The sequence below is a fragment of the Chlamydotis macqueenii genome, chromosome 5 (genome assembly GCF_036417535.1).
Source record: "Chlamydotis macqueenii isolate bChlMac1 chromosome 5, bChlMac1.mat, whole genome shotgun sequence".
NCBI lineage: Eukaryota > Metazoa > Chordata > Aves > Otidiformes > Otididae > Chlamydotis > Chlamydotis macqueenii.
In genome coordinates this window covers 71542229-71567803 of record NC_141560.1, presented here as the reverse complement: position 1 = coordinate 71567803, position 25575 = coordinate 71542229, and the positions used below count along the sequence as shown (strand labels likewise).

General features: G+C 48.4%; 2 protein-coding genes across 2 annotated transcripts; both read right to left on the bottom strand.

Moving 5' to 3' along the window:
• Window positions 1–3260: 3260 nt before the first annotated feature.
• Window positions 3261–19585, bottom strand: IVD (isovaleryl-CoA dehydrogenase). Its single transcript, XM_086749818.1, has 12 exons — window positions 19439–19585; window positions 17334–17423; window positions 15463–15514; window positions 12544–12713; window positions 10995–11088; window positions 10393–10529; window positions 9226–9322; window positions 6647–6740; window positions 5905–5986; window positions 5402–5506; window positions 4658–4730; window positions 3261–4517 (listed from the first exon to the last, which is right to left on the bottom strand). Exons 1-12 carry the CDS (start codon window positions 19583–19585, stop codon window positions 4384–4386), a joined length of 1275 nt encoding a protein of 424 aa, XP_086605944.1. The 3' UTR covers window positions 3261–4383.
• A 122-nt stretch (window positions 19586–19707) lies between these two features.
• KNSTRN (kinetochore localized astrin (SPAG5) binding protein) lies at window positions 19708–25208 on the bottom strand. The gene is made up of 8 exons (XM_086749354.1): window positions 25108–25208; window positions 23929–24061; window positions 23721–23777; window positions 23392–23491; window positions 21662–21776; window positions 21280–21341; window positions 21059–21133; window positions 19708–20108 (listed from the first exon to the last, which is right to left on the bottom strand). The coding sequence occupies exons 1-8, from the start codon at window positions 25169–25171 to the stop codon at window positions 19977–19979; spliced, it is 738 nt and encodes a 245-aa protein (XP_086605480.1). The 5' UTR covers window positions 25172–25208; the 3' UTR covers window positions 19708–19976.
• Between the last annotated feature and the right edge of the window lie 367 nt (window positions 25209–25575).

The following is a 25575-nucleotide window of genomic DNA, read 5'->3' as shown; positions in this document are numbered from 1 at the left end:
AAGGCCGTACAGTGAGCAAAAGCCCGAAGGAGCGGAGCTTTGGAACAGGGCATCCCGCGGGGCTGATGAGGGAGGCAGGGACAGGGGGGTCGCTCGCAAGCAGGGATGCAGCAACGCGCTGCACGATGCTCGGGCTCGGCCTTGCTGCATCTCTGTACAGTGAAAACAAGACTCGGCGACACTTTCGTGATGCGTCACCCTGTACTGAAATCACGCAGCACGGCCCAGCGCGGGAGGGAAACGTCACCAAAGCCTCCCTTCCCCTCATGGACCGGCCCCGCAGGCAGGAAACCGCATCCTTCGCCACGCAGGCGCGCAGCCCCGCTGGGATGGAGCGGGCGGCACGGGGCTCTCCGGGGAGCCGGGCTGCAGCGAGGCAGGGGGCTGGAAATCCCAACCGGCAGCCCCAGCAAGCGACCGCGGGACTCGGGAGGTCGTTTTGGGGTGGGGGGAAGCCAACACACACAGGTCGCTGCTGAGAAGCGGGGGCAACCCCTGCTCTGGCCAGGATGCTGCACGAGCAGATCCCGGAGGTGTTATAGCCCATCTCCTCCCCTGCGTCCTCCGCTTGCCTTTTGACGGGAGTTTCTGCTGCAAACTCTCGTTTCAGTACCCGCTCCGGCAGCGCCCCGGCTCAGCACCAGCCCAGCTTTTCCAGGACAAGCTGGTTTTTCCTGCAGACAGCTCCAGAGAGGGCTGTGGCGCAAAGGGGCATTGATTAAGGACACAGAACAAGTTTCCCTGGGCGAGTGGCGTCAGGGTTTATCGCAGCTCGGTGGTGCAGCTGAGCAGCTAGAAGAGAGCAGAGCTGCAGCATCCGCAGCGGGAAGGCGGGGCAGGAGGGCACGGCCCAAGAACTCAGAACCGCTCAAGAACCTGCTCTGTGTTGTGGTGGCCCTGGCCTCGCGCGCCAACCCCGCTGCAGCCGCCCCAGATCCCCGGACGAGCGCAGCCCCGCATCCCAGCGCAGCCCGGGTCCCAGCGTGGCGGTTTCTCGGCAGAATGCCTTCAGCTGCAAAATTCACCTGCACGGGATCAAACGGAGCCAGACCTCGCTCCCTTCAGGAGATTCTGCTCAGCCTGCTCTTCCGTCCGTGTTGGACCGTGGGGAACGAGCCGCGGAGCAGCTCTGATCGCACACAGCAAGAAATCAGTCACCTGAGCTGGACACCCAGGAGCCAGCAGCTCCAGCGTGGGAACCCAGCGTGGCTTTTCTTCTTCTGAAAAATCGATAAGCTGCCAACGGGTGAGAGCGACCCGGCTGCTGCCGGCGGGCGCTTTACGGAGAGGAAAGAACGCGGGGAGAGCCCCAAAGCCGGCGCGGGTTCTCGGTCCTGCCGTGCCCAGGCCAGGCAGAATTTGCAGACGCCCGCTGAGCTGTGAGACGCTTCCTTATGAACCTGCCTCATTCAAAATCCCCCCGTTCTATACTCACTGCTTCAATAAACTCTGTGTTTACCTTCATGAATAATTCCCTCCGCTCTCCGCGCTTTCCCTGCTTAGCGGCTAGCTGCAAACAGGGCGAGTATCTTGAAAACCAGAGAGCAGCAGCACGTCCAACCCTGCCCTGCCACGGGCTTATCAGGCCAGGACAATTCCCACCACAAATTGGGAGCAGACACCGTTGAGATCGCGTCCGGAGGCACAGCGCCCTTGCGTGTTTTCCCTGTTAGCTCTGCTGCTCTCCAGAGGAGGCCTGAGGCATAGCCCAGCTGTATCACTATAAATCTATATATATTTTTAAAAATGAGAGTTGGGGAAAAAGCTGTGGTTGGTAAGAAAGAGGGAGGGGTGATGCGGGCGGGTGCCAGCCGGGATGCGCTGCAGTGGGTACCAGATAAGGGATCTGCTCTCTGCTGGGAAACACCCCACCAGCACAGGCCACTCAGCAAAAGCTTATTTTATTAGCATAATACAAAGATTAAACCCTTATCCCCTGAAGGGCCCTCAGCCCTTCTTTACCCCACATTGAAGCCTACTCAGCGCGAGGGAAGGCAGCCCTGTGCCTGGGCAGCCCGTGCGGTGTTGCTGCGGAAGTGAGAGACGCGATTAACATAAATACGCTTAAGATTCACAAATCCCTCCCTCCGCCTCGTCCCGTGATGCGTTAGACATTGATCCATTTTAGCTTCACCTCCAAGGTGCCGATCAGCCTAGAGAGTGAAGGCATGATTTGTTCTGTGTATTAAAAATCAGACCTCTCCAATGTTAGAGGGCAGCTTTAAAAATCTGCAGGTCCCTTCCGCCTTAGGAAAGCTATTTTTAATAATCTGAACCTCCCAGCAGCCTGCCGCGGCTCTGGCACGCGCCGGAGAAGCTCCCCAGCCGGAGATGGGTCACAACAGTGATTCAGTCCCTATGCTCCAGAGCCTTCAAGGCAAGCCGCAGGGATCCGCTCCTGCGCACAGAGCTGAAGAACGGAGGTGAAAGAAGGGTTTCCGATACGCGCTGGAGATGCTGCGCCGGCACTCCTCGCCGTCCTCTCCCGTGAGCTTTGCCCTGTTACCAGGACACAGAAACTGCGGCTGCCACAGAGAGATGAGCTCTGCAGCACCGCTGCCGCGTGCCCGCCCTGGCCACAGCCTGCCGGCAGAAACGCCGGCAGCCCACAGCACGGGGAGGACGAGGGCTCGCGTTCAGGGCTGCACAGCCGCCCTCGCTCATCACGGCAGGAATCTGCTACCCGAATCGCTCAGGCCCCTCGGTCTTCCACGGGACACTGGATTGGGGTGCAGCAATTGCAGCGGCTTTCCGACTTGCACAGACAGAAGACAACATCTGTAATCGTTCTGGGAAAAATGTGTCTGGTCACAAACACTTCCGTTAACGTACAGTAATGAACTTAGTGCTTCACACGTGAAGCGCACTTCACTTGTGCTTCAAGGCTCATTTCCAAAGCATTTCCAGGTGCGGCCCAAGATATTCTTGACCAGCCGCCTCTGTCCACCCTCTGCTGCCTCCATCCAGAGACGGAGGCTGAAAACCAAACCCCGGAACACTTCCAGAGCGACAGCCACCCGCCACAGCTGAGCAGACACAAAGTTTAGGAAGAAGGCGCTACTCCCATGACTTCAGCAGCTCTTTCTACCTCTCAGTGAGGAGAAGCTTTGTCACTGCTATGAACACTTAGTGACCTACCCGATGATTCAGGAAAGTGAAGTTTTCTTCAACCTGTGGCATTTTAAAATTCTGGTTTGGTGTACTGTCACCTAGTATAGTCAGATGTCAACTACAACCAAAAAACACACAAAGCTTTAAGCTCTTTTTTGTTAAAACTCCTGGGAGGTTGCCTATCTGGCAACTGTTTAATTAGTTGCTCTGTCATATTTACAACATTCAATCTTTCTTTGTGATTCACTCTTTAAGGCTGGCAGCGTACCGTGCAATTTTCTTCAATAAAGCTAGGAAACGTCAATTTGCTGTATGTAATACGCACTGAAACCACCCACAGGTACTGCTGCGCTCGCTCCGACTTCTCCGGCCGAAGGTGGAGTGTGAGTACAGGCTTTGCCAAAAGAACAACCTTCAGAAAAAAAAAAAAACAAATAACCCCAACCCAGAAAAGTCAGCCTCCTCCTGCCTGCTCCATTCACGGCTGTCACAATACGGGTCTGACGTTTCAACTGTTCCCAGAATGACGGATGGTGACACCTCTGGATGAATAACGCAGCGGGAGGCAGTCAGTCAGAGCAGCAGCGGCTTGGGGCTGCACTGAGAGGTCTCGAGAAGCAGCAGGAACAGGAAAGGCAGCATGCAAAGAAACAGATGTGGTACTTGAAGGAGGTTTTAGGAATCATCACCTAAAACACTGCTCGTGCGTCGATGACGCTTGAGTGTTCACCACAGCCGGCCCCACGATGTGGCTGGCGCTGAGCTCCCAAAATGGAAGTTATTAATCCCATCGGAAGATCGCAATGGGAAATTTCACCTCCCAGTGGCAATATGCTAAATGCTAGCTATTTAATGGCACTCAGGTTTGTTTTTTTTTTTTTAAAAAAGAACAAAATTATTCTCTCACTGTCCATTTCTTTGGGGGGATTGACTTCCTGTGCTCAGCAACCGCTGCCTCTTGTTCCAGGCACACTGCTCCGCAGCCTGCTTCGACAGCGGAAGGCCCCTGGTGAACCTCAGCCCTGTGACGCTGAGCATCAGGATGGCTTACAGACAGGATGAATCAGCACGATCACGAGAAGAGAAAACACACTTCTCCTTCCATGCTACCATCCGATTCACTTTGTCAAAGCCCAGTCCAGCAGCATCTGTTCACACAGCAGGCAGAAGAGAGTCCACAAGTGGCGATCCCAGAATCACAAGCAGGAAGAAAAAGAATTGTGCGCTGCAGCCTCTACAGTCAAAGGCCTCGTGGTGGTCAGGGTGCTGCCGTTACTTAAAAGTGGCGTTAAACGCCCTGCCGATGATCAGTCTGCGCACCTCGCTGGTGCCCGCCCCTATCTCATAGAGCTTGGCATCACGCAGGAAACGCCCCATGGGATAGTCATTGATGTAGCCGTTCCCACCTGCAATCAAACGGGAGGCAAGAGTCATTTCTTCTCTCCGATTTCAGGGGCTGAGGGTGGGAGGGGAGAGTGTGCTGCTCTCGCGCTGCGCCTGGCGCTCTCCAGCAATCACTCGGAGAAACACACTGCCAGCGACTTACCCAGGCACTGGATCCCGTCCAGAGCCACCTGGGTGGCACACTCTGCCGAGTACAGGATCACGCCAGCGCAGTCCTAAAGGAGACACACCGGTGATGCTCAGCAAAGGCCTCACCTGCCTGTCACCAGTCTCCGTGTTGCTCCGACCTTCCCGGTACTCTACAGACCCCTGCTAACAAGCCTGAACTACCCGACCACAAAGGCATGGGATTCATTCCCCTGCGAGCAAGAAGCTGCAGCAGTCTTTCTGTCGCTACAGAACACTTGGGTCAGGTCTGTCAAGGCCACATGAAGACAGAAAAAGAAAAGAAAAAAAGTGCACTGGGGAGCTGACCTCTCTGAAATGCACATCACACCCACAGGAGACCAATGCGATTTGATTTGGGATGCAGGGCTCTGCGCTCCAGCTGTCAAACACTCCTTCCACAGAGGGGTGGTGACAGCGTGGTTGTGGAGATGACAACACCTCGGAACGATCCCACAGCCCCTGACAATAGCCAGGATGTTGTGTTGTTGACAATAGCCAGGATGTTGTGTTTGGGCTGCCAATAAACACCTACTGATGCTGCGAAATCTGTTGCCTTGTAGAACAAGGCTTTCTTTTTGTTTGGAGGAAAAAAAAAAGCACTTAGGGCTGTAAGCAGGTTGTTTGTAACCCCCAGTATGGAACCTCCACCCTGCTCACATCTGGGACCACAGGGAAAGGAATTCCCCCGCAGACACAGTCCAGGCGGAAGCGCGCTCACCTTCGCGTTGAAATGGCCCTGGTCACAGGCCTTTGCCACGTTGTAGACGTACTGCCGGCACGCCATCAGCCGCGTGTACATATCGGCCATTTTGCCCTGCATGAGCTGCGGGTCGTGGAAGACAAGATAAGCCTTAATGTGAGCAAGGGGAAGATGGTTTTCTGCACGAGCGCTGGGGATCTCCCATTCCCCAAGCTATCTCAGAGAAACCAGCCAAGTGAGAAGGCGTGGATTCAGCAGACATACACAAGGGAGGTGCAGCTTCTGTCAATTCACAGACTCCCAGACATCAGCCGCAGTCCCTCACCCACCAACAACGGCCGCAGCTAAACAGGCTCAGAGGTCCTTTCACCTTCTCACCACATCATTACCTCACGCAGCCCTAGCACAAACCCCAGGCCACCTTCTCCATGCAAAGCCCTCCCACAACAGAGCTCTTTGTCTTCTCATTTTTAAAGGGAAAAGCAAGACAATAAAAATCTCTAATTCCTTTTCTGCCTCACCTGGAAGTGCCCAATTTTCTGTCCAAATGCTTCTCTTACATGTAGGTATGGAATTGCGTGGTCAAGAACAGCTTGCATGAGCCTAGGAAAAGCAATGATATGCAGGAAAACAACAGAACTATTAATTAATAATAACTGGAAGCGCAACCTAAGGCAAAAAGGTTCTCATACCTAAAGTGACGTGCTGCTGTCTTCCTCCAGCTCCACTCAAACAACGCTAAGAATAAAATCCAGAGGTCCTATTTTTCTCCCTCGTGCTCTACATATTGCTCATCTGGGACATCTTGTGGTAAGGTCTTAGCTTCTTAAGTCAGGGGACTGGGAGGAAGAGCTGAAGAGCTTTCTTACAGCAGTAACCAGGACAGTTTCTGGTGCCTTGCATCTCCAGAGACCAGCTCAAGGAGTACAAGCCAATACCAGAAAAAGCACAGGCAAGCACTAGAAGGGTGAAAAATCCTCCTGCTTTGTAGAAGAAGGTCTTTCCACATGAGGATTAGTACAGAGACACCCAGCAGCTACGGGATCTTCCTGCTCCTGCCCCCTCTGCAGCTGGCCTCCTACCCACAGCTCTGACCCAGCCACCCCCTCCCAACCTTTCCTTGTCTCAGCTGCCCCAGAACCTCAGTTCTCCATCCAAGATGCATCCCACTGAGAGCTGCAACCCCAGCTGAGATCCGCTGGGCTTGGTGACTGTGAAGGATCCTTCTGGCCCTACAGCCTGTAACAGAGGACAATCCCTTACCCCAGCGGCCCGCCAGACAGCACGAGTCTCTCCAGGTCCAGTCCACTCATCAGAACGTAGACTCCTTTGCTTAGCGTCCCCAAGATATTTTCAGCTGCAATCAGCAAAGGAAAGTGATTTACTCACGTGCAAAGCTAGGATAAGCTGTAGTCTGAGGGCCTGTGTTCGCTGGGGAGAGGACTCAATCTTTCAGGCCCATTCACCTTTCTTTTTGGCTGGAGACACAACCATTCAGGATGAGCTAGATGGGCGCTGAGTGTTAGTACACACGCTCCCTGCCTCTGAAATGTCTTCTCAGTCCAACTGAAGCCAAAATGGAAAAGGCAGGAAAGGGTCATAAAGTGCACCTACAACCGCTGCCGTTCTCTTGCCTACTTGCTAAACAGTAAGGTGCTCTCCAGAGATCTCCCAGCTCAGCATTTGTACCAGCAGCAACAGGAGACTTAACAGCCTGGGAGGACAAACTGGGAGCCCCCTTCACCATCCCATTAGTTTGTGCCTAACCCAAACTGACAGCGTTACCATCCGATGCCTAACGAGCATGTATTTGAAATGAACGCAGATCCTGTCCGATATGCTTGGGTCGCGTTCCCAACACAGGAAGCAAAGCAGTCACAGCTCACCACTTACCACACGTCGGAGGGGTATGTATGAGTCTTCTGAGACTGGAGAATACAGTCGTTATCCCCCCTTCTGTGCGGGGGGCTGAGCAGAACACCGCAGCAGTTACAAACAAACACGTTAAAAGACAAGTCTTATTGCTGAGAAAATGGAACAGGAAAATAGCCACACTAGATAATGGGCTGAGAAAAAACCTCAAGAAACCGTTTCACTTTGGGACAATCTAAAGCACGCGCTGATGTTAACGAGTACAAGAAGAGAAGCAGGAACAAAAGGCTCATCTCAGCAAGGCTGCACTCCTACAATCAGGAGAGAACTCCAAAGCCTAACAACTGTGCTTTGTAGCTGGACAGAGATTATCCACTGATCACGCCACACATACATTTCAGGCTTTGATCACAGGAGATCTGAGGGGTGTGATATGCAAAGTGAGAATGAGAGAGGACTTGGGCACATGCAGTCTCCTGCAATGAATAGTCTGGTTTTCGGTGGCAGAAGCTCATGGACTGCATTGTCTCCTGCTTACTGAAAAGCATGTTGATGTAGCGTACGGAGAAGTGCAGCCTCTGCAGAGCCGTCACCATGATACTGGAGCTAGAAAGAGGAAGAAGAATGAAGCTTGCTTTCACAGAAAAAGCTCAAAAGCCCCACGGACAAGGAAGAAAAATACTAATAGCAAACATTACTTTGAAGAACAGAACACAAATGCCAGCATCAGTAACAATAAAGTGACAAAGCTCTTCAAGAGTAATGACATCTCTCAGCTAAAAAAGGGCTGAATGGCCTGAACACTTTCCTGTACGTCCAGGGAGAAGGGATGGATAGGCGTGCGGTGAACTGAAGGACACGTGTGCTGACTGCACAAGGGGGGCAGACCTGCTGGCTGCGCATCACAGAAAAAAAAACCCCAAACTGGGGGGCTCCAAATCAACTTTTACCAATGCAACATGATCAAATGAATCCATGGACAGCACTTACTGTGACAAAAACATCAGCCACGCAGTGGAACATGGCTGACAGTGCAACCTACATACTTTACAGGGGATGCAATTTCAGCGCTAGAGGACATCTTGGTGTGAGAGAAAGATCCTGCAGACATATGAAACGACATCAAACTGGTTCCACTTCCAAGGCAGAAGATCAGAAGCAGCACTAATGGCCAGAGAGCAAAGCGTGTTAACTTTCAGCAGTGCAGTGATGTGCTTCTCGAAGTGATCAGAAAATGGAAATGCCGTTACCAGGAGAACATGCTGTTCTGCACGGGTGATTACCCAGGAGATGATCTGAAGAGTGGGGCACTGGCCTTTCTGATTTCAGAGTGAAGGCATCCAGTAAAGTTAGAAATGTCAGATCTCAGCTGAAAGTCTTCCAGTTACTGCAAAGCAGCTTTGGTGGTGTGCGGGGAGCAGGAGAGTTACTTGCTCTGCACATACGCAATTAGGATTTTAATGAGTTCAGATAAGGCACGTCCTCCGCTTGCTATATAGTGTCTGTAATTTTTCTATCAACAAAAATAGCCACTGGGGCAACAAGAGTGGCCCCTGCTGTACTAACTAATGGGGGAAAGGATGTCAATTTTCAGGCCCTGACCCCAAAATAACTCAGAAATGTTACAGGCAAGGCAAAAAGGCTCTGCTATGTACAAGATGGGGAGCTCTAATGGAAACAGGTTTTTTCGGAAGCCTCATGTAGGCTGTGCAGGAGCAGTGGTTAAGAGTTGGGTCCACGAGGGTGAAACAGGAGTGACCCAAGAAGGCTGTGCTCATTCACTGCAAGCCAGCGGGCTGCCCTTTTCCAGCAGCGCTAGCTCTCTCGCCAGGCTGCCAGAGAGCAGATAACCATCTGCAAAGCCCTCCAGGTCACAGTCTGAACACGCACGCAATTAGCGATCCAATTTATCTGATCAAGAGGACAGGAAACCACCGCATGCATACTGCCGTGATTTGAACCCAACTCACCGGGGATCTTGCAGTCTTCAAAGATCAGCTCGCAGGTATTAGAGCCTCTCATTCCCAGCTTATCGAGCTTCTGGGCTGTGCTGAAGCCCGGCATTCCCTGCAAAGTCAAGACAGCAAAAATACGTTTCAAATCTCAATTCTGACAGACTAAATAAAATCCCTAGAGCTGTGTGAAATTTCCCTGGCCACCTGAACACGTGTAGGGTACCAGAGGGGAGTCAGAGCAAGCTGCCCACCCTGGGAACCAGGTGTAAGCGCAAGTGCAGAGGAAGCAAACGGGCAGAGAAACATGCACACGTGGGGGGCACATAGAAACTGAGTGCACCCATTTTCCAATGCACATAAATATTAAATAAATACATTACTTGCAGAGCTGCCAACACTGACTCTGCTACAGTACGGGTTGCAAGCTTTGCCAGTATCTGAACTGTTCTAACTGCTGTCATGTTAAGTCCATCAGAACATTTACTGATCTCTCAGATTTTATATTTCCAGTACCATTTATTTTATTACAGCTCCCTATTTTCCTTCCAGTGACAGAGATGTGCATAGCATAGCCTCAAATAATTAAAAGGGAAGAAAAAACCCAATAGATTTGTTTTCCAAGGGCTCCCCGTTGCACAGCCCGTTTCTGCTCCCTTTGGCCAGCTCTGCTTTGCATCCATGTTCAGGATTCCAGAGGGGCAGTGCAAGAAAACGGGGGGAAGAAATTAAGAGCTATTTTAATGTCTTGGCTTAAAAAAAAAAACAAAACCCAAAAAAAACCCTCCCAAAAAAAACCAAAACCCACAAAGATAGATAATGGGATAGTAGGACATATTTACAAGGCCTACAATACCTCTGACAATTCTGGGCAATAAGCAAGCCCTTTTATATTACAATCTTGTCCATTCTCTCTACATTTCTAGCCCTAAAGACTGGATATATGCTTGGATACCAAAATCCAAGAGCGCCGAGCTGACAGTGCAATGTGCCATGTCACTGGATCACTGGGGCAGAGAGATCGCACAGATTTATAAAATTCAGGCAGAAACTAGTTTGTGTTTGAGCAAGAGGCTGATAGCTACAGAAAGAAAACCAGCTAAGCTTCTAAGCGAGCCAGTTAGGGTGAAGCGGTTAGCTTTAAAAACCAGACTACAATAAGCTTGTGAGGATTATCAAACCTACCCTCTCCACAATGAACGCAGTTATGCCTCGGGAGGCTGGAACGGCATTAACGTCAGTTTTAGCATAAACGATGAGAACATCTGCATCTGGCCCGTTGGTGATCCAAAATTTGTTCCCATTCAAAACAAAGTAGTCTCCTAGAAGCAAAGAGCTTCAGTCTGTTAGCTCACAAGAGACAACACAGCAACAGCATATCCTCACTCCATTTATTTCAAAAGAGGCTTCCAAGGATGCTCTTCAAGACTCCCACAAACAGCATGCACAGATCTTTCCCAAGTTTAAGAAAACTCCTTGCCTTCCTCTCTGGAGTTCATAGAGAGTTTAACAAATGCCTGACAAACCAAGGCACCTAGCACTGGTCTGTCATACCACCAATCTCTACCACCATAATCAGAAGTCCACTTTTAGACCTTCAACCATCCACCTTGTGTCTTCACTTATCACCCGCTGAACCTCCTGGGAGGCAGCACAGCCTGCAAACATGGCCTGGAACACCCAAGACTAAGCGCCGTACCTCAGTGCTGTTGAGGAGGTTAGTCTTGATTTACAGGAGACGTTACGTACACTGGCTGCCTACCCAGGCAGCACGTGACAGGCTTTACCTTTCTTATCTGCTTTCAGCTTCATGGACACAACATCAGACCCAGCATTGGGTTCGCTCATTGCTAAGGCTCCAATGTGCTCCCCGCTGATCAGCTGGAAGACAAGACAGATATAAGAAAGGGAGGAAGAATAGCACCATTGTTTCTGTTCCCTCTTCAGCCTGCCTTCCGTCCTTTTTTCCTGCACTGAATCCCCACAGTAGCTGCTCTACGTAAGAACTGCAAACGAGAGCCGTTGTTCCTGGCAGAGTCCTAGCAGGGAGCTCCCCTGTGCCGAGGAACAGAACCAAGTCACAGTGGGGTGAGGAGGATGACTCAACCCATGGCTGAGCTAGATTACAGCCCTGCTTATGAAACACCATCGCCAGGCAGGTGCCAAAAGACCCACGCAGGCAGCCATATGCCTTTCACAAGCTCTAGTTCTGCGCTTTACCACTGCCCTTTTACATAAACAAGGGTTGTCAAACACAAAAGGCCAATGAGGGGGACGAAAAGAGATTGCAAAGTTCTCAGCAACGTTCCCACAGCCCGCTCCCCCCACACTCGCACTGCAATAGCAGATGGACACCCTCCTTCTGTGCCTGCCCATACCAGGCTCTGGCATAGCTGTGGCTTCCTCTTCAATGTTCCTTTCATCCTGCCCTTTTCTCCTTGCTTCCCCCCCTCACCCCCCCCGTGTACTTTTATCCATCTTCTCCTCCTTTTGATCTCTTATTTCTTTAAAAACAGACTCAATGCTTCAGATACAGGTTCAACCAATTCAATCCATCAGTGCGCTTCTACAGAAGTCTCCGTGATCTGCTCAAAACGAGTTAAGTGCCATTAAGTGCTCTGTCATGAACCAAGACAAGTAAGGACTAAAGCAAGCGCGCATCTCATTGAAAGGCAGCGAATGAGAGCATTAAAATACACCTGAGCAGCAACGAGGACAAGTCGGGGTCATATACTAGTGGGCTGCGCAGTGCTTTGAGGAACCGACGCTGTACTTTGCATGTGGTTTAAATCACGTTTCTTGCGCTGATAATTTCAGTAGCTGGGATTCAATGCACTAATTAAGTTTTTCCATGCATTTAAATACCGAAATCTGTTTAACACGCTTTTGAGTCACAAACATCAATGCCCCAAACAATGAAGTTTCACCTGTAGTTAATCAGCATAGACAAACCAAGCATTTGGGCGGTGAGAAACGGAGAATATAAACCAGGAAAGCTGTGACTTTCATTCAGAAATCTCAAAACGATTTGGGAAGTTGGGAGAACGTTATGCAGCGTCACTTCAAGGCCTCATTCAGTAACACAGCTCCAGAGAGCTGGACTACGCTGCCTACAGTCACGGACCTCAGCGCAGGCCAAGGTCGACATGGATTAACAGGACAAAAATTAACTAACTAGATAGTGAAGGGCAACTTTGGCAAGTACGACGTTTCCTGAAGGCTGGGTGACTGAAATCAGCTAGTGCTTAAAATGCTACACACCGTGAAAGACACTCATCCTCGCATGCAGCCAAAACCCAAACGCTTTCCAGTTTCCTCCCTCTTGCAGCCACACACCTTGGGCAAGTACTTGTTTTTCTGGGCCTCATTGCCGTTACGCACGAGCTGGTTGATACAAAGGTTTGAGTGGGCACCGTAACTAAGCCCAACAGCTGCTGATGCACGAGAGATTTCCTCCATCACCAGCACGTGGTCCAGATACCCCAAAGCAGATCCACCATATTCCACTGAAAAGAGAAGAGAAACCTCTCGTTAACCACCATGGCGGATGGCACACACGCACAAGATCCCGAGCTCGGGCTCAGTCTTGAACGGCATCCAAGAGAGCTCCTGGTTTTGACTGGCACTGTCCCTGAGCTGGGCACCTCTGGCTTTCCCCATCCTCTCTGATGGGTTTTCTTATCTCAAAGGCACAGTGATATTACTTACTTGCACTGGATAGTTTTATACATATAACATGCATAAGGATACATCTCAAACACGCTATCAACACTTGCACAATAGTGAGTCCTCCTTGTCAACCATCCTTAAGTGCAACCTTAATACTATCACAAAGATTGAATCACAAAGTGGCAACCTGCATTAGGTGAGAGGATAAAGGAACACAGGCAAAGTTTGTAAAGTTCACCCGTATCTGTCGTAACAAAGACCCCTAAACAAGTGAGGAATCCTCAAACTCCACAAAAAGTGGGGCACTGGGGACTTTTCTAAGCCCACAAACGTGCAGGAGACCAGCATTTCGATGGGTGGCCGACTTGGAATGAGAATGATCCGTAAATGTAACTGCTATAATTCACCAGTGGCAAGCATGTGGATTTCAAGAGAGGATGAAGTGAGATAGAGCAGCACGATCATCATAACTGGGAATCCAGCTAGGCACACTGAGCTGAGTCTAAAACCAGCAGTAAAGATGAAAGGCACGCAGCAGAACAGGGAAAGAGACAAGGCAGGAAAAAAGAGAACACTGAGAAACGCTTAACGGCCTTGAGCAGCTGACAGCCTACATAAACACATACAGATACATACCCACACGCACAAATACAGTCACATCCCACTGTAAAAGCTTTGTTCTACAAGCAAGAAGCAAGTGACTGTGCTGCTAAGGGAAGAACTAAAAACAGGAAGACACAAACACTGGGAAGTAGTCAGGGAGGTAATCCGGGAGCACTTGTCACCCACAGGAATGCCGTAAGCAGGCAGCAGCAAGGGTAAAGGCAAATACGTTTGTCTGCTCAGAGCAACCAAAGAGCTGAGTGCGCAACCTGGGCTCGAAGAGGGCTGCCTTCCCCAACTCGTCAGATCACCCCAACGGCCACCGGCCCTACATGCAGCCTTTCCTCCCACGTCACTCATTCCAGCTCCTGTCTTTATCTGCAGGGTTCTCTATCCTCCGAAACCACCTCTCTCTACCACAACTCAGAGTTCGGTGTTTTACTATCAATATGCTGAAGGATGGGTTTAACAATTTCTCATATACGTCAAAACAAGAGTTTCTAGTCATTCCTATAGAATGGGTGGGTTTGGTGCTATTGCCTCAGGAAAGGAAAGGTAAGTGCCTGCTGTAAGCTGTGCTGGCCCATGATTGCTTTGTGCTGCAAGAGGTACAAGAAAATAATCCTGTCAGACAACTTCCCATATAATACAAACCATAGAATGATGCTAGCCTTTCAGGATTACTCTTTCTATATGACATGCCTGTATTATCGTTCCATGGTAACTAGACATTTGCACTTCTTAACTTAGCTCTTTATAAAATAAATGGAAAATTACAAACCAACAGAGTTTTCTTAGTTTTAAGAAGAAAACGAAAAGCACTGTTATTTAAAAAGCTCCCTTAACAGACTTGATCCACTGGTGCCCAAACATGCCATTTAATTGAGCATACGCCCTCCTAGGATTTCACATGATCTTTACATCCTAACTCCCAGTCTCCTGGGACCTCCTATAAAAAAAAAAAAATCAATGCCAACAGAGAAAGTGCATTCAACTATACAATCAAAAATAAGGCAAAAAAATTCTGGGCATAGGAGGGTTTTAGAGGTAAATCTTCAAGGAAATCAAAAAGGACAGGACTCACGAGGGGTTGGCTTATTTATAGTGTGGGAAACTGCTGTAAGCCTCAGGCACAACATCAAAGAAGAAAGAAGGTAAGAGGGAGAAAAAACAGGAGCAGCAGTAAATTGGGAAGAGTAAAGAGAAAGAGAGCAGAAATACAGACTCTTTCAGGCAGACTCAGTGCCACTGAAAGAAACGCAGAGGCATTATTTCAACACATTGCTATTCAGCTTGCTTCTGCAGAAGCCTTTGCAGACGCACATCTAGAAACACAGACTTTACGATGGGGAAATAAAGGCCCCATTGGCTGCTTTTCTCCACTAAGGGCTTCTCCTCATTACACTGCGTCAGTGCATTCAGCACGCCCGTCGCAGCCTCAGTAATCTATAACATTAATCAAAACACTTTTCAACCAACCTGGACAAGGCTGAATAGGATTTACCCTGATTTTTTCTGACTGGTTGGATGTGGTCAGCTCTCCATTAGTTATCACAGCTTTTCACAGCATTGTTTTACCCGCTCTAACTTCTCCTATTAGAGATGGATGTTTGTTCTAGGATACTTTTATCTATAGCTCTTGTTCTTCAAAACTTGCAGCAAACGCTTCATATTAGAGAAGTACAAACACGTTTGAGTTGCATACGCTGTATCTGGAGAAACCATTTCCAAACGGCACTTTTAAACTGTAAAAGACATTTTGTAATCGGCCAGAAGTCTAACAAGGAAAAAGGATTCTGAGTCAGTGAAGAATAACAAAAGTTGCGAAACAGTTTTTAAAAAACACGAAGATAGGCCCTTCTGCACAAAACGGATGTCACATCACACACAAGGTTGTTACGAACTGGAAAGCGTGAGTTTAAGCAGTGTCTCTTCTGTTTCAAGAATCACCCAGCAGAAGGTAAAAGGTGGGAACAGACTTACCAGGAGCTGTGATCCCCAGAACTCCCAGTTTCCCAAGTTTCTTCCAAAACTCCTACAAATACAGAACAAGCAATCAGTCTAGACTCGCAGTCAGGATATCGGCATAAGTTTTCCCAGGCAGCTCACCAGACACATCAATTTACCTTAGTCTCGTGATACCTCAGAGATAAATACATCAACACCTATCGCTCCTGCAGCAGCAGCTCCACCCTTTGGACCAAGAACCCAGACAGACTTAAGGACACTAGTTATGCTACACATGGGAGCAGTCTGTTGACTACAGTGAAAATTCACAAGCCTAAATTTCATTCTGGAAGGACAGGTCATAAGATTTAACTCATTGCCCAGTTTAAGGACAATTTTGATGAACTAAAACCTCCGATCAGTTTAAAAAAAACCTGCACTTCTAGCTTTCATGTACTATCACTTGCTAAAGATGATTTAGGATGTTATGACTTAAATTTAGGCTTGTCATTCACCCCATGCATCCTTGTCGCTGTGCTTTGGCAGCACTCTGTAGGCCTATCAGCCTGCGATTTCCGCAAGAAGCGGTTAGCATAAGTTACCCATGACTGAAACCCTGGAAATACTTTGAAGAGTCGCTATTAGCTAGCAATTTAACTCTTCTAGGAAAACAGAAACTGGTAAGTAAAGCCAAGGAGGGGACGTTACAGCTGGGGCAGACAGAAGTGCTGCCCACCTTGCAGCATAACCTGCAGATTTTCAAGTCTGCCAGAACACGAGACACACGTGGGGCTTGGACAGCATCACAGAGGTTTGGACAGCTGGACACATATGCTAGGAAGTTCACCTCCTGGAGGACAGGCTGTCCTCCTTGACCGCTGACTCCTCCATCTGCCCGTTACCCAAATATATCACTCTGACAGTGCCACCACTCAAGTGACAGCAACACAGTTTGAGGCCCAGAGCTGCCAGCTGACTTGAGACATCCCCATCAGCCGTGTCTGGTGCACAGCACCACAGAGTAAGAGGGAAGCCGTGACATAATGCAGGAGCAAAGGATGTCACCAACGAGGACCACACGTGTGCTGGAGGGGCCACCTCTTTGCTGCTGCTTCAGACTGCAGCGTCTCCTCCACTAGATGATGGACACACAGGTGAATGCTTGTCACATGGCCTCAGCGTCCAGCAATAAGACAATTATCAGTGAATAGCCTCCAGAGACTTCAAAAAGTATTATTCAATCACTCTAGATGACATCTGGCACACCAGACTAAAGTTACATACTTAGCTTCAAAGCTGCGCGTGTATCTCTGAAAACATAGCATCAGAGCTCTAGGAAATCCTAGCAGATGTTCTGAGCTTTTTAAGTCTTACGGAGTTTATGAAAACCAATAGTCAGATCTCTCAATTTCATCAATCAAGCCATCCCATTGTACATAATTTGTTGTTTTTATTAGGAAGGCATGTTTCAGCTCAACAGTCAAACAACTCGACATTTCAGCATTTGCACATGATACTTTCACAAGAAATTTGAGAGGAAACTCAGATGTCCAAGAAAGGGTCCTATAGCTAGGAGAATACAAAGCATGTATTACAGAAGTAGTCCAAACAGAGCCAGGCAGAAATCCAGGGTGAGAATGCAAACAAGATAATTTTCAACTTTTTTTTTTTTTTTCTCCTTCTTTCTTTTAATTGGATTCTGGCTGGGTTCTGCCTCACATTGCTCAAAGTTGTTAGCAGGAAAACAGGAAATCAAAAAACTGTTCTCTACGGCTTTCAAGTTGGAAAAGTTAATGCACATGTTCCTGTGGTGTGGACTGGGGTTCTTTGTCTAGACTAACGTACAGATCAAAGTACAGAGAGGCTTTCACTACCATCTGATTTAAGTGCACACATGAAATACTTGCCCGCATGCCTTTGAATTCGTTTTCTTGGTCAATCTGCTGGGCCTTCGGAGCCAAATGCTCTTGGCAGAACTTTGTCATGGTCTGTCTAAGCTGGGGACAGAGATGAGGAGAAACACACACGTTACATCTCGTCAATACTTGCTGTCTCTTTCCCTAGGATCCTGCCAGGCAACTCCAGGAGCCCAAACCCAGAAGCGCAAGACCGTAAAGAAACCGATGTTTCAGGTTACTGCCGGAAAGACCACATTAAAGGCCCTTCAGTCTTTAAAGGAGAAGGCACTGATGTACTTACCTTCCCCTCAGCATTTAGCCTTCACAGCCTTATCCCAACACGAGAGAATGATACTCAACTACTGCCTGCACTAGGGCTTCAGGGGGTGTTTGGGTCAGGAAACTGAAAGCTGACGAGCAGAGCTTATGATGTATTATCCCCATCCAGTAGCTGCTTACAGTTTCATTTAATTACATGCAGATGCCTGTAATAAGCACGCAGACTAATTAAAATGTGTAAGTGTATCAAACTGGAGCTACATTAGCTATCCCACTATTTTCTTCAGAGGGAAAATTTGATAGTTGGGTACGTGCATTGTTCCAAGTGTTAGAAATCTCAAAATCTTTTTCTAAACTTTACAATCTGAATACTTACATACACATATTCTGCAGAAGCCTATAAGCCTACTAAGAAAATATATACAATATCTTTTCAAGTCTTTCTAATATAAAGATTTTAAAACTTTGTCTAGATATTACGGTAGAGCTTAATACCATTTTCCTTTTGGCTCTTTATTCCTACAGATGAACGCTGGTGGAGGAACAGTCTTAGAGACTGAAACCCTCTGCTGTATAGCCAGAGCCTGTAGAAGGGACAGCAGCAGCAAAACAAAATACGCCCATGCTTCTCTGCCTTCCTCTCAGCCCCACAACCAAAGCAGCCTCTTCTGTACAGTTAAAAAGATACCCTAGTTTCCATGGATACCCAGACCTCGGATTCCGGTATCACCAAACCAGTTTCTCCTTGTGGATTTTTTTTGTTTTCAAACATTCTATGTTTCCAGTGTTACAAAGTTGATAGCAGGAAACTGGAGCATAAAGTTTAAAAGAAAAAACATCTTAAAACAATAATAAAAAAAAAATCTTAATCCATTAGAGACTGATGGACAGGTTCAGACATCCCTGATGCTCTAAAGGCAGTTTATTAGTTACAGTGCTGTTAATTCACAGCTTCACTGGCATTATTGAAGACTTATTTCTGATTTTTTCAGCTTTTCCAACAGATAGATATGAACTACAAGAATATTTTCTGCCTCTTACACCTGCTGAATGTAGAAGCACAGAGAAACGACACGTTAATTCGAGCTGATAAGGCTATAAACCATGAACCCAAACCTGATAAAGAATAATTCTGCAGTAAGAAAGAAGTGACAACGAGTAAGTTTATTTTGTACATCGGTATGTTTGCACTGTCATAATGATCTAGAAAGCGTGGCCATAGCTCCAGAGCTGAGGAGCACCAAGGAGAAGCATGGCACTGGCAGAAACCTGCCTGGACCAACCCTTTGGAGACAGCGCCTTTCACTCCGTGCCCTGGGGAATAAAAGTGCCCTGAGGGCTGGCATCAGGCTCCTGTTGAGCCCAGGAGGAACCAGTAAAGCAAAAAACTGTCATCCTGAAGCTTCAGGCACCCACTGGGCAAGAGAGCAAGCTGGGAGAGCTGCAAGGCTTCTGTTGAGAGGATGTGACAAGACCCAGTCGATTCGTTTCTCCGGTGATCATACTCTGATCATTATTTTTGACCAACAGGCCCAAGGTGAGCACAGGGGACATTTTAATTTTTTTTTTGTTGTTGTTTGTTTGTTTGTTTTGGCCCGGTGTTCCACCGTGAAAAGCTGCCTCCCCCCGGCGAGGCAGACCCAGAGGCCGCCGGCACCGCCTGCGGGGTGCGCCCCGCCGCCCCCGGCGGACACGTGTCCGCAGCGCGCCCCCGCCACCGGGACCGCGCGGCGGCCAATCAGCGCCCGCCAACCCCGACACACCCCCGGCGGGGCGGCGCGCCGGCGCGAAACCCCCGGCCCGGCCCGGCACAGCACGGCGCTGCCCGGCCCTACCTGCCGCTGCTCCTCGCTCAACCCGTTCACCGTGTCGTCCACCGCCAGCCCCGCGCAGCCCCGCCGCCGCAGCAGCCCCAGCGTTTGGTGCCGCCGCGCTCCGCGCAGCCCCGCGCCGCCCGCCGCCCGCCCCATCGCCGCCGCCATGGCTGCCCCCGGCCCGGCGCAGGCGCGGCCCGCCCCTCCGGTGGGGCGGGAGGAGGAGGAGGGAGGCGGCAGCAGCCCCGGGGAGGGGCCGCGCAGCGCTTGGCAGGGCAGGAACAGCGAACGGCATCCGGTACGTTTAATGGGTTAAAAACCACCAACAGTTACAACTCGGCGAGACGGAACGAGACGGGCGAGGGGAGCAGAGTCCAGGCCGACGGGGGATGAGCAACGAGAGCTTGGAGCGCTGGACGGGCGGGGAGCCGGGCACCGCTGCCGGAGAGCACTGACCCGCTCGTTGCTTTCGACCAGACAAGAACGAGGTTTGCAAACTAGAGATCACCCAACTAGGAGTAAAACAAAACACACCACCGCTACAGTCCATCCTCATGCCTCACATAACCAGGAGCTGCTCCAACTCATCAAGTATCACTGAAGATTCCTTAATTTCTGCTTGAAAGGAGGAATGCTTCTCCAGGGACTGCTGTCTGCCTTCTTCTGCTGATTTCCACTGAGCCATCGCTGCCTGCGTGGAGAAGTCAGTGTACACAACGTTCAGAGAAGTCAGCATATACAACATTTTATTTAACACAAAAGCACAGAATAGCAAAGTCAAGTTCTAAAGCAGCTCCAGCTGTATTTGAACTCTTCAGCAGGGTCTCACCTGCTAAACTCCGATTAGTCTAGCCTGACTGGGATGTCTTTTACCTTTGTTGTTTGATGAAAATGGCAATTTATCTGTAACCAGAGTTTAGGCAGTCTTATAAAACAGTGATTTCGTTAATTAGCTCTTAAACTTCTTACCAAGAATTGTAGAACTGTAATTTAATTACTATTTTAATCATATTTGATTAAATATATTATAAATATATTTATATTTATATATTATTTGATAAATATATCATATTTCAGTGTTACTGAAGCTGCTTGTGCTTGCTTATTTCTTCGTTCCCAGAAAGACTGCCCAAGTCTGGCAGAGCCGGCAAGTCTCAAGTTCAATCAAGCATTCCCAACTCCAGTGTCACAGCCAGACTGGCGGTGTTCACAACCACCTCCAACACAGCCTCGAAAACTCTTGCGAGAAGCTGGTCTAAGCAGAGACCGCTCCATTTCCAGGACTGACAGCCATCTTTTCTTTGGAACTGATTCAGGCTAACTTGGAGGCTCAGTCACTAATACCACCTTCACCTTCTGCCTGGTTTCAAGTTCAGTTGGATGTGACTCAACTTGAAATGGCAGATGAGAATTAACGTTGTCCCACCATAAACTGTGCTTTAAGCCCTCTATTTAGAAGAGGAGTAACACAAGCATTTTCCTTAATGCATGGATAACAGAAGATGAGTAACACTGCAGGCTTGCACTGTCTAGTTCATTTAGAGAACAGAACAGAACTGGGAGGAGTAAAATAACCTCCAGAATCTCACTCAGCGCAGTGCTCGTTACCTGGTTGAGTCTGAAACAAAGTCACAGTCTTACCTGAAGCGCCTCCTTCTCTTTTACAACTGTTTGATTAAATAGCCTCAGATCTTCTACAAGCTTCTCAGTTAACAGCTGAAGAGCCAAAAGGAAAACAGTTTAATATAATGCAAATAAATGCAAGTCTCAGCCGCTGTTTCCACAACAGCCATAGAAAAGGGCAGTAGCACAGACCTCTCAAAGCCCATTTAACTCCTATCGTTATTTCAAAGCTTTCTTACCGTTGTCTGCTTCTGGCATTCTTGTGCCTTTTCTTCCTCCTCCAAAATGTTGCTGCCTGTAACTAATTTATGAGATGCATTAGTGAACCTTGAGTATACAGATAGCTTTGCTTGTAAGAACTAATAGCTTTTCAAAGTAACTTTCTACAGTAAGAAAGACTAAATAATTTTCAAAGTTTATCCAGGACAGGGCCTACTACAGGAAGCAGTTTTTTTTCTTAAGCTAGAAAAAAATCCCCTGCAGTTACAGCAGTATTTCCTTAATGAGGAAGCAGAGTCCAAAAGTCTTATGACAGGGAAGAAAGAAAAAAAAAAAAAGAAAAAAAAAGAGGTGTTCTGAAGAACAAGTACCAGAATGGTACATGAAGTGCACAGTCCTTACCAGGATCAATGTTTCTGCTTTCTAAAATCACCATGCAAGTCTCCTGAAATTTCTTGAGCTTCTCAACTTCCTGTACTAGACCGTCATTCTCCTCCTTTAACTCCTTTATGGTGTCCTGTCATTAACAAGGATGTAAGCGAATTAAGTTTCCAGAGAGATTTTTCTTCTCATTAGTCAGTAATACCGAGTGTGGTGCTAACAGCTTAACAAGTGCTCTGCTAGCACCAAGAATCAGATCTTGCCCTTCTGTCTCTACCACTACAGCAAATGAGTCTGTTGCAGATCCTTACTCCCGCTTCTTGACAGGATTAATACATTTATCACATCCACATGTCACCAGAAAAATGTGATCCTAGAGATAAATTCCTTTTAGGCAATCCTAGCATCTCTTTTCTTGTGCTCCCTCCCATACACATAAATAATTCAAGAGTTTGACGCATTGAAGAGCATACAAACATTGGGAAGAAAAGAGCATCTCAGAATCTTCAAGGCACAGCATTATTCCCTACGCAGTTCAGGTATTACCAGGCAATTGGATAAGCTGATCAACCTCCCAAGTTGAATGCAACTCTCCAAGAGAATCAATAAGCATGTGGATTAGAGTGATCCAGCTGACAGGGTCAGAAGCTTTTTGAACATTTCATAGGAGGTCTCAAAGGCTCTTAAAGAAATCAAGCTGTGAGATAAGAGGAAAGAATCTCACAGATTAGTAATTGTTTGAGAAGTAGGAAATAAAGTGAGCTTTTACAGCTGAGGGTTACCAGTAGGCCCTCTGGCACATGCCAGGAACTGTGCTAAGTGTGTCCTAGAGCTAGAATTTAATTCAAGAAAGTTTCTCCAGGCCCTTAATCATCTTAGTGGCCCTTTACTGGACTCTCTCCAGTATGTCCGTGTCTCTCTTGCACCAAGAACCCAGAACCAGACCCAATACTCCAGCTTTGGCCTCACCAGTGCTGAGCAGATGGAGGAAAAAAAAAAAAAAACAAAAAAAAAAACCAACCTTGTGGAAGAATACAAAGACACCAAGAGATTAGGCAACAATATGACAGAATACTGCAAGAAGAAACATAAGTTATATAAAACTGAGCTCTGCATTAAACACTCAGCAGAGAATGAGGTCACTGTCCCTCAAACTTAGTGCACAGTACTGACCAAAATCCAGGTAGAATGCTCTTCATTACTACAACACATTCCTGAACCCTCATCTTCAGTACCCTACGCACTTTCACACCACCCTACGCGATGGGTTCACAAAGCTAGGAGAGGCTGGGCAAAAGGAACAAGGAAATTGAATAGCTTATCTACTATATGTTAGGAGCTACAGAAAAAAAATAACAATAGACCTCAAGCCAACAGTGGCAAGGGATTATTTACAGTTTCTCTTGGTGTAGCTAGGAAGCACCTGGCAATACCATGTTTTAATAACATTTTATACAAGTGTATAGTTGTGAACTTGACACGTTCCCACAATGAGTTTAAGACTTAATTAGAGGTCTGATGACTATTTAACAGTGAGCTGCATGCATTATCTACCCAAAGACATCCACAGCTCCGCTGATGTCCAGGTTCTAGCAGATATCATGGGTGTCAGACAAGAAAAAACCAGCTCAAATTCTACTGACTTCTAAGGGAGACAGGAAAATGAGCAAGACAATCCTTTGATCTGACCTTGTAGGGACCAGAATATAAGAATTACTTAATGATTTATTTATTTTACCCTGTTTCCTTACCTGTGCTCCTGTTAGTCTGGAGTGTAGCTGTTGTTTGGCTGTTTCTAACAGCTGATTCTTGGTCTTTAGCTCTGCTTCTAGTTTGTATCTGTTGAGAGGTCTGTAGAGTCAAACATCAAAGATTTAGGGTCAAAAATATCAGCATTACACACCTTCTCTTTTACTCCCATAAACATACCCTTTTTTGAAGCATTTGCTCTTGTTTCTGACCAAGAGCTTTAATCAGCAAACTTGGCAAGAAAGCTGTACATGGGTGAGAGCTCACCATAACCCCACAAGAGGGAATACTACTGCATGAGGGCAACTAACAGAAATTTGAGGAAACATACCCTCTTGTAGCTGTCTTCTTTGAAAGCGGCTCCACTTTCTTGGCAGATTTCGGCAACCTTAAAAGACGGGTAAAATCCAGTTACCAGAAGACCACTGCATTCTTCCAGATTACCAAGTCTGTTAGTTTGACAAAAATCTACAAAACGCTAAGCCATCTTTAGGACATTTGCCAAGTAATAAATCCATCAGCATTTTACTTCTGTTTACCCTTGGTTTGTAGCTTTGAACACACCATCTGCTGGAATGTTTGAGCTAAAGTTAAAATTGGGATCTTTGTTGAACTCTACATCTGCTGTTTTGCTGACGCATTGTTTCTTTGAAGGGAAAGCCATTTGCATTTCTGCAAGAAAAAAGACAACAATGAAAACACTACAGTCTACAAGAGATCACCGTAACATGCAGAACTACTGGATCTCCTAAGCCTTCAGTCTGAGGTAAATCACAATTGGATCTGGCTACAGTGGAGAGTTTAAGGTAGCGACAATTAATGGCAGTCTTCAAACTTGGCCCAGTATTACGGGTCCAGAACAAGCCCCAGACTGCTCAGATAGCACAGTGTTAAGGCATGGTTACCAGGCTAGCACTAACGAGGGAAAGTCTGAAAGTGAATATACAGGTACGATAACAAAGGAGGTCTCCACATCAAGCAGACAGCATGCCACAGGGTTTCAAGCAAAGTTATTCAATACTGGAGGCACAAAAGCACAGCCCACCTGAAATTAAGAGAACTTCCTATTTCAATTCACTACAAGTAGATACACTTCTAAAATAACACTGTAGAGAACTAGCTTTCTATGTGACGTTTATTTGGCTTTAAAACACAGCTGCTCGAGTACATAAAGCTTTGATCGCATAGGGGTTTTAGAAAGTTCCTCCCCCACCCCCCGAGTTAAGTATTTTTCAAACGACATTCTGTTAAACCTCACACATCCCCACAAGCACACCTGGACTAGAGTGACATGGCAGCTTCCACTGACACAGGCCAGCTCCCAGGCTTTTAACGTTAAGCCTAGGCATCTCTAAAACGCTCTAAGTAGCATGAAAAGACTTCGAGGAGGAAGAGCCCCGAAGGGGGGCCCCTCTCACCCCCGCGCAGGCCCCCGCTCTCCAGGCCCGGCCCAGGGGCCGAGCCGCGCTGCAGCGAGCAGCAGCCCGCCCTGCTCCGAGGCGCATGTTTAGCCGAAAAAAAAAAAAGCACTAACTGGAGTCTTAAATCGAGACAAAACAGTGGAATAAAGGCTGCAACGGCCACCACAGACTGGAGCTCCCTAACAGACGCGCCCCCGCCCCGCGCCGGCCTAACCCGGGCACCAGCCCCCCGCGGCCTCAACGCCCGAGGGCAAGGCCCTCCCTCTCCTTCCCGCCGCCCCGCAGAGAACTCCTCACCCGCGGCCGGCCCGGCGCGGTGGAGCGCGCCGCAGACGGGGATGCGGGAGTACTCCCCCTCCATGGCGGCCGCTCCGCCGCCGTTTGAATCCGACCCGCCGCCAAACGGCTGTGGGCGGGGCCCCGCGCATGCGCAGCAGCGCCACCGCCTCCGCCGGCAACGCGCGCAGGCGCAGTGCGCGCCTGGGCAGGGCGGGAAGGGGCGCGCGGCGTCGCTGTGCCGCAGAGGTGGGGGCGCCCGAATGGCCGGGCCGTTGGGCGGGAAATGGCTTCCCCCCAGGGGAGACGGGCCTTCTCCTGCCTCCCGCTGCTCCGTCCGGTGCTGTGGGCACTCGAGAGCTGGGGCTGTTCAACCTGGACGTGAGAAGGCTCCGGGGAGACCTGATAGCGGCTTCCCAGTACCTAAAGGGGGCTTACAGGAAAGCTAGGGAGTGACATTTGACAAGGACCTGTAGTGACAGGACAAGG